This window comes from Salvia splendens, chromosome 7 (genome assembly GCF_004379255.2).
Source record: "Salvia splendens isolate huo1 chromosome 7, SspV2, whole genome shotgun sequence".
Classification (NCBI taxonomy): domain Eukaryota; kingdom Viridiplantae; phylum Streptophyta; class Magnoliopsida; order Lamiales; family Lamiaceae; genus Salvia; species Salvia splendens.
Window position 1 is genome coordinate 11,078,795 of NC_056038.1, and position 8,887 is coordinate 11,087,681.

At 37.4% G+C, this 8,887-nt stretch overlaps 2 protein-coding genes across 2 annotated transcripts; both read left to right on the plus strand.

Moving 5' to 3' along the window:
• The first annotated feature begins 514 nt into the window (after positions 1–514).
• LOC121810950 (protein YeeZ-like) lies at positions 515–3,345 on the plus strand. The gene is made up of 8 exons (XM_042211696.1): positions 515–801; positions 920–1,012; positions 1,364–1,442; positions 1,538–1,616; positions 2,149–2,188; positions 2,274–2,408; positions 2,545–2,682; positions 2,915–3,345. Exons 1-8 carry the CDS (start codon positions 608–610, stop codon positions 3,174–3,176), a joined length of 1,020 nt encoding a protein of 339 aa, XP_042067630.1. The 5' UTR covers positions 515–607; the 3' UTR covers positions 3,177–3,345.
• Positions 3,346–7,361: 4,016 nt separating this feature from the next.
• On the plus strand, positions 7,362–8,599 carry LOC121810922 (elongation of fatty acids protein 3-like). Its single transcript, XM_042211660.1, has one exon. It carries the CDS (start codon positions 7,467–7,469, stop codon positions 8,361–8,363), a length of 897 nt encoding a protein of 298 aa, XP_042067594.1. The 5' UTR covers positions 7,362–7,466; the 3' UTR covers positions 8,364–8,599.
• The last annotated feature ends 288 nt before the right edge of the window (positions 8,600–8,887 follow it).

An 8,887-nucleotide genomic window follows, 5' to 3' on the forward strand; every position in this document is an offset into this window, starting at 1 on the left:
ACATTTAAGGTTAGAGTTCAAAAAAAGTTCAACCCAATTACTAATTAGCACGCAACATGAGTAAGGTTGATTTCAAATCTAATGGGTCGATCCGATTGACATCCCTACCCATTACTCAGAATATATTTTTCATGGCACCATCAATTTTGGACTGAATCGGGCCTGATTTCAAATGTGTGGAACGAAATAATTCAAAACATAGTGTCTGGAACCAAAATCATAAAAAAAAGTCATATGTTTAGGACCCCTTACTCTTTCATAATTAAGTCATTAGATTATACTCCATTACTCTAAAATCTTGATTAGTTACAAAACATTAACAAATTAATAATTTAGTTACAAAATGAAAATAAATCAATAGTTTAATAGAGTGATTTGTTTATTAATATAATTAAAAATAAGTATACTACTAATTTATAGGCTATATTTTTAATCTTATAAACAAAAATTGAATTTAATGAAAGTTAAAGAGAAATAAATTATCCTTATTCATAAATTTATGCCAGCAAAACTTCCTGCCGTCTATGGATGCGCACAATGCTTTAAAAAAAATTTCAGCCCCAAATTTAGTGCAACATACCAATTTCATCTCAGCACTTCAACATATATGGAAATTTGCCGCTCTTCAACGCATTTTTCGCCGATTAATCTCCGATTTGATCAAACCTTTACTTTCCGGCCGGCAACAGTAAGATGCGAAGTAAAAGAATTTCCGGAACTTTCAACGGGCGATCAAATGTTCATTCTTGGAATGGGTTTCGTCGGAAAATTCTTCGCTGCCGATTTGAAGAACAAAGGATGGTAAAAAAGATAAGATTTTTCACGTGTGTTTAATAATGTGCTGATACGAGGGATTCCACAACTTTTTTTATTGTCTGTGTAGTATAAATTCTGCTAACGCCACCTGTTTATGGTGAAGGGTAGTGAGAGGGAGCTCCACCAGCACTGGGAAGAAGAAACAACTCGAAGGATTGGGATATTCAGCTTATGCATTCGATGCAAATCACCCACAGTATGTTTTCCTTATTTTTGGGATCTGATGTTTATTTCTTTTATTGTGTATTTTAAATCATTTACATCACATTCTGATTCAAAATGGAGTAGTATAATTTAAACCTGATACAAAACTGTCTGGAAATAGTAGGTTTCTTGGTGATGCTTGAGCATTTATTCTAATCATATGCATTACTTCTACTTTATCTCTAACAGAAAGCTTTGCTGAATTATATGAATTTGCTATGCTTTCAAGTTGGGACTTCCTTTTTTTCAGTCTGGATTTTTAACTAGATGTATTCTATGCCATTTTCTGAGTCAACTTTTTTCCTACTTAATATGTGAATTTCTTTGCTTATACGTTTTGCAGAGATGAGGTCCTAGAGGTTGTGAAAAACCATACACATGTCGTTATATCTATTCCGCCACTTAAGGGTGTTGGTGATCCGGTACCCTAGTTCTTAAAATGTGTCTTTGTAGAAGTTCAACCCTTTGATGCAGATGGTGATGTCTTCCAGCTTCTTATTTGTACTATAATTGGTAGATTCTTTGTCACGAAGGACTATTAGAGAGTGCACTGAAGGGTGGGAGACTCAGGTGGCTTGTCTACTTGTCCTCAACTAGTATGTTAGTCTAACCAATTTTATATGTCCAGAAATATAAATGTAACTATCACATGCATACTGCTAGACTTAGCTATTTGCTTCCTCCTTCTCCAACTTTTTATTTCCCGTCTCCTCTTTTTTCTGTGGAAAGAAGTTAAGATTTATAGAATATGCTGGTTGGGCAGAGCTATTATGTTATCTTACTATTTGGCCTGTCATAAAATAAATGCATAATTCTGAGTGCAATATGCTTTTACCGAAGATAAACTCAAAGTTAAAAAATGTCTGTCATGATTGTAGTTGTTCTACTCTCTCCTTCATGTTTCATTCTAAATCAAACTAGAGAATCATTCCTCGATTCTTTATTCATTATATCAATATCTGATTAGATCTTCCATTTGATGTCGAAAAGCCTATTTTTACTGGCATTTGTTTACTAGAACTTTCATTCTCTTTGGATAAGTTTAGTTTGCATCATTTGGTTCCTTCATTTCATAATAATATCATGCATATTGTTTGCGATCTCAATACTCTTTTATCTGATGCATAGGCGTATATGGAGATTCGGGTGGTGCATGGGTAGATGAAGAGTAAGCATTTATATGAAACTTATTTTCATGGTTCCTGTAGAGCTGAAATCCTCATTAGAAGCATGCTGATATCATACCCTGGCAGTTATCCAGTGAAACCAGAAAGTGAAATTGCCCGAGCAAGATTAGCCGCTGAGGAACAATGGCTATGTTTTGGTCAAAATCTTGGTATAGCAGCACATGTGTTTCGTCTCGGAGGTATATATGGCCCTGGTAGAAGGTGAGTGTGAGAAACTAAGATAATTTGGCTCAGTTTACACCAATTGTTCATTTCTGTTCGATTTGATAAGAAGAATATACCTTGATGTGCATTTACAAGGCATGAAATTAACAGTTTCAACATCTCTATTTACCAGTGCTGTTGATACTATACTTAAGCAAGGGCCGATGTCAAAGGGTCAGAAAGCAAGATTGTTAAAAGACTACACATCTCGTGTGCATGTTGCTGACATATGCCAAGCACTGCATGCCAGTATTTTGCATCCATCTCCCGGGTAATTAATGAATATCCGGTTCTTTAGTGAGAGTTGGTTAAGAGATCATAACATGAGTTGTATGAATAGAGATTGCATGAATGATGTCTTTTATTGTTAGCATCAAGATCGTGTTATGTGCTTTTTTTGTCTGTAAATTTCAACTGAAACCCGAAGTTAACAAGTTGAAGCTAGATGTATTTTGAGTATCACCTCATAATGATATCTCATTATATTGTTTACTGCACTTCAGGAAGATATATAACATTGTGGATGATGATCCTGCCCCACGAGAGGAGGTATTTGAGTTTGCTCGAAAGTTGGTTGAAGAAAAACTTCCGGGTCGTGTTTATGCTGAGAGAGGAGAACAGGTACTTGTTTCGGAGAAACCTTCCAAGTCGACAAAGCGAGTCTCAAATGCTCGTATGAAGAGAGAACTGGGAGTGACCTTACGTTATCCTAGTTACAGGTCTGGACTAGGATGCATCATGGAGAACATGGCGCCAATGTCGTGAATATGTACCAAAACATATAGTTTAGGACCAGAAGCTAACATGCTTAATGTGTAAGGACAATTTTTTTTTGAGCAAATGTGCGGACCAACTTACGACTTTAGTCTTCATTTTGTATTGTTGACATGCCTGATGTCCCTCTATATGGAGTACATATTAGTACCACTTTAAATTAGTGTTACGGTAAGTTATTTAAATTTTTTAATCATTTGTTGCAATTATGGATTTATATGGAGTATATTCAGTTTCTTTTATTCCTGTCTATTTTGTTTTATGAATATTTCAAAAGCAACTGTTATTATTATATTATTATTAATTGTCTGAATTTTTTTTGTATGTTTATAATGATTAAATCTGGGTATCTGAATCCTTAGGGGAAATATTAGTAGCTTTAATTCCTTTGGAAGATAATCCTCCTCCCCCATCGTTAGTTTATCTGATAAGTTTGTATTGTCATTTATCCAGCTAAATTAATCAGAATTGGCAACACCATATATCTAATTCTATATTAAACGAAAAGATTGTAGGTCCCATTTATTAACTAAAAAAGGAAAAGAATGGAGAGAGGTTCACATTGAAGGACACCCCACCACCACTACCGGCAAAGGCATCATCTCAATTGTCAACTACCGAAAAGGCCACCATCATATCATCATCTTCCCCACAAAACACATCTACATCTACATCTACCAAAGCTAGCCACATTCAAACAAAATAAATAAATAACCCCACGAATAATAATTTTGTACTATCAAATTTCACATTGCATTAAAAAACCTCTACAACTTTGATTTACGTAGAAATTGAGGCTGGTACGGTGGTACCAACCAACCACATATCCTTCTCAAATTTATTTCCTTCATTTTGAATCGTTAATATCCTTTTCTACTCTAAATACCATGTGAAAATAATTTATTTATTGTTGCATGTCATGACACTAATTAAATGCTGCCGGAGACAACGACGTAGAATGCCGGTTCTAAATGGAGTAGGAGTATAAGAGTATTTCAGTTTGGTGCTAACTTTTTGTGTTCAATTATGTAGACGTGCATAAGCTAAGAACGTTGTTTTGGATCACAACATCTTCACACAATACCATTTTTATCTGTAAAATCTGTAATACTAATATATACAGAGCATTGTACTATATATATAACATGCAAAATTTGAATAAGAACAATTTATTGATCAAACTTTGAGTTTCATTTCGACAAGTTTAGAGCCTACGGTGTTAGCTAGAGTAGTAATACTATTTTATTTTATCAACCGAGATTAAATATTAGAGATGTACTTAATAGTCAATCCAGTTCAAAATCAATTGATTGGCTTGATATAAATAAGGGATTGGGGCAAAAAAATATAGTACTACTAGACATATATATACACATAGTTACATAGTTAATTAACGATGCATGGTCCAATTAGAAGCGACTACATATACTAAGTAATAATCATGCATTTTCTCTCGTATAATTGATGAAAAGATGAATTAGGAAGCAAGAAACAAAAATTGATCAAATTATTAAGAAATCAAAAACTACAAAGAGAAGAATGAAAAAGATAATCTTCTTCATATTATCACCATTATTAACAGTAGCCTCTTCACCACCCTCCCATTCCCCACCATACCAACCGTGTCCAGAAAAATCACGCAACCGCACCCTTACAACCCTAGGCGGACTAAATCTGCCGCTACGCCGATAAAACGGTGTATCGCCCCTTCCATTGAGCGGAATCAGATCCTCCTCTCGGATCACGGCCTTGCAAACGGGGCATTCGTGGCATTGCGAGTGGAATCGGAGCCATTCGTAGAGGCACGGCCAGCAATGGAGATGCCCGCACCGGGTGATCACCGGATCTTCAGCTAATCCGAAGCAAATATTGCACTCGAAACCCGCGGTTTCGCCGCCCTCCTCCGCCGCATCCATATCTAATTATCCCCCTTTTTTTGTTTTGTTATGGAAGAATTTGGGGATTGGAAAACTGAGTCACCTCAGAGTTGTTGATTATAATGGGCTTACTATCGAAATTTGACTTTGATTTGTAGGTTTATAATCGAGGGAATACATGTGAATTCTATTTATCATTAATTATCGTGTACAGCAGTATTAGTTTGATTTTTGGTTCCCACAGTCAAATCTCTCAGGCTTATTATTTTAATACTGCTTATTAGGTGGTTGCTTCACTTTTACTAATTTCTATTTCAATATATTTTAATGCTAAACATGTTTAGAGTATAAAAAAATGGCCTTGGGTGCACCCCATTTTTTATTTGTTTAATTTATGCAACCTTAATTAAAAACAATAATACATGCTACCAAACTTGATAAATAATTGAAACGTAATTATAAAAGATGCACTCAAAACCACAAACTTTAAACTATTATGAATGGTGTAATTGGTGCATTGATACACGATTAATTATAGTTAGAGCATCCACAATGGCGGCGAGCGGACCGGCTAGCCGATCTCCGGCGCTCGCCGAACCATTGTAACCGCCGAGCGCCATTTCAGCGAAAAAATCGGCGAGCGCACGCCAATTCGCGAGCGCTGGGCGATGCGCTCGCCGCCATTGCAGGCTCCGGACCGGCGAGTGACGGAGGCGGCAGCGACGGTGGCGACGGGGTCGACGGAGACGAGGAGTGAGGCGGAGGTCGGGTTTTTTTTTAAATAATGTAATTTTTTTAAATTAATGTATTTTTTAATGTACTTTTTTTTAATTAATGTATTTTTTTAATGTACTTTTTTTTAATTAATGTATTTTTTTAATGTACTTTTTTTTAAATTTAAATAATATTATTGAATTTTCGCGTATCTGTGTCGTAAATTTAATTCCGTATCTTGTGTGATTGTCAATTATTTGTTTTATATAATTAGGAGTGATGTGGCTAGGCTATTGCTGGGCTATTTGCTTGTCCTGATGATGTGGCAAGAGGATTCTTAGTGCTGATGATGTGGTATGAGGAGTTTGTGGTTGGGCTATTGCTGGACGAAAGCCATTATGGATGCTCTTATATTCAGCCCTTTCACACGAACTTAGGAATTAGGATATGCATAAAAAAATCTATAACCAATTTCCTCACCCTGTGGATTTCACCCAAATTGAATTCTATGTGGCAGGTTAGGTTAGAATGTCTATGCCCACTCAAACCTCTAAAAAAACAAATCAAGCTCAAGTGCAACTCCATCACCACAAACATTCATTTTAAGTGCAAGAAAATCTCAAAACACAACCATCAACATCAAATCTATGTAAATATCATGCACATAAATTTCTGTAAATCTCAACATCAAAATTAACATCCTGTTTAATTTGTAGGACAACTGTATTTTTGTCCACTGCAAATTTTGTCCAGTCCAAGTCGGAAGCCGGGTACGTCCACTTTAATGAGTTAGGCCCATATTTTGTGAGCAGTCCAAGTCGGAAGCCCAGTACACTTTAACCCAAATACAGAAGAATTTATCTGCCACATTGTTAATCTGGACAAGAAAATGATGATTCATTATTTGAAGTCTGTTTAAAATAGTGCTGTTTAAAATAATCTCTCATTATTTGAAGTATGTTTAAAGGGCTGTCGTAAATAGCAATATCAATTAGAAATTGACAATTTCTGAAGGCTGAAGAACTTGTGTGTTGAAAATAAGGAAACAATCTCTTTTGATTATGCAAGCTGAAAAGTGTTTTTGACATGTATACATCACAATCGACTCTAATGTTCCTGAAATACTAAACTAAATCCACTATCATAATTTAAAGAAAAGGTTTTTAATAGTAATAACTAACAACTATTATTAGTATTGGTATTATATTTTATAATTAAATATCTGTGAAATTCTATTTGTAATAGTAATATGTTAATTAGAACAAAAAAAACTGTCCGAATTCAAAATATGTGAAACAATAATAGCAGTAATAATGATAGTTTCCATTATTCCATATGCTGCATTAAAATTCCTACTGCTATAATAGTAACACCAATAAAATAAAATAAAACGCATAAAATCGAAACAATCATAACATACTGAAAAAGAGGGTTTTAATTTCACTTGTTTAACGTGACAAAAAAAAAAGGATGCGTCAAAACGTCTTTTCCAAATTAGAATCACCGTTAAAACATTTCTCCAATCAAAACCCGACACGTAAGCGTAGACAACGAGCCATATGAATAATTAGGTATAGAAGAAATGAAATTTGCCACTACTCCAATTTAGGCGGTGGAGAAAAGCAATTGAGGGTCCTCTACTTTTAATCGCCGGCCGACGACGAGAACCACCGTTCCGCCGTCGCATAGGATGGCCCCCGCCAAAAGCCTGACCTATTACCTATCGGAGTACCCCTCCATCGTCTCCTTTCGGTGGAGCCACGCCCAAACGTGGGGCTCGACGTGGTCGTTCCTCTTCTCCTCCATCGCCGTGTACCTCGCCTCCGCCCTCGCCCTCCACGCCGCCGCCTCCCTCCTCTCCCGCCACCGCCGCCCCGTCCCCCTCGGCCCCCTCCCCGCCCTCCACTCCCTCTCCATGGCGCTCCTCTCCGCCACCATCTTCGCCGGTATCCTCCTCTCCGCCGCCGCCGAGATCCGCGACACGCGCTGGCTGTGGGGCCGCTCCCGCTCCCGCACCACCCCGTTCGAGTGGCTCCTCTGCTTCCCCCTCGGCACGCGCCCCTCCGGCCGCGTCTTCTTCTGGTCCTACATCTACTACCTCTCGCGTTTCCTCCACGCGCTCCGCACCTTCGTCACCATCTTCCGCTACCGACGCCTCTCCTTCTTCAAGCTCTTCAACCACTCAATCCTCATTTTTATGTCCTTTCTCTGGCTTGAATTCTCGCAATCCTTCCAGGTGCTGGCGATCCTCTTCACCACGCTCGTCTATTCCGTCGTCTACGGCTACCGATTCTGGACGGCGATAGGGCTGCCGGCGGCGTGTTTTCCGTTCGTCGTTAGCTGCCAGCTGGCGCTGCTGACGTGTAATCTGGTTTGCCACGTCGGCGTTCTGTTTCTCCACTGTATCAAGGGCGGATGCAATGGGATTGGGGCCTGGCTTCTCAACTCCGTTCTCAACGGCGCCATTCTCTTCCTCTTTCTCAATTTCTACGTCAGAATGCATCTCCGCAAAAGAAAGTCATCCTCCTCCTCCTCCGCTCGCGGCGGCGACGATCATCATCCGCTTCTCAAATCCAAAATTTTTTGAGGTCTGATTTCCAAAATTTTTTTTCTACGGTAGCTATTAGGTTAGTAATACGGCGTAGTTTTGCCTTAGATTAAAATAGGAAAAAGAAACAGATATAGTAGTATGATAAGTCTATAATGTATATATAGATTATAGATATCTTATAAACAATTAATTGTATATTACTAGTATATATTGTGTTATGTTCTAGGTATGCCTATAATATAAATACATGAATTTTGGATGTGTTTTTGTTTTATTAAGTTGTGACAATCCACTAACATAAATATATGTTGTGATTAATATTCCACCAAAATGAATATGTGACATGGCAAAACCTTCTATTAAATCATCATTCCACTTACATAACTAAAAAATTAAAACCAAGTTTAATTACCCCCTCATCTTATGTCCCTCCCCTATTTTTGTCTCCACTCTCATTTATGTCCCACACAAAAATGGCACCACTAATTCAACATGTGGTACATATATATTACTACTAGTGTATATATAAATCAAAAGACATGTGGACTAAATTAGGATTG

What these genes read in the sequence shown, in the direction of transcription:
- LOC121810922 (XM_042211660.1), top strand. Translation starts at nt 7,467, where the DNA reads ATGGCCCCCGCCAAAAGCCTGACCTATTACCTATCGGAGTACCCCTCC.
- LOC121810950 (XM_042211696.1), top strand. Translation starts at nt 608, where the DNA reads ATGGAAATTTGCCGCTCTTCAACGCATTTTTCGCCGATTAATCTCCGA. An exon ending in TGTCTACTTGTCCTCAACTA is followed by an intron (nt 1,617 to 2,148) that starts GTATGTTAGTCT and finishes TCTGATGCATAG; the next exon opens with GCGTATATGGAGATTCGGGT. An exon ending in ATTTTGCATCCATCTCCCGG is followed by an intron (nt 2,683 to 2,914) that starts GTAATTAATGAA and finishes ACTGCACTTCAG; the next exon opens with GAAGATATATAACATTGTGG.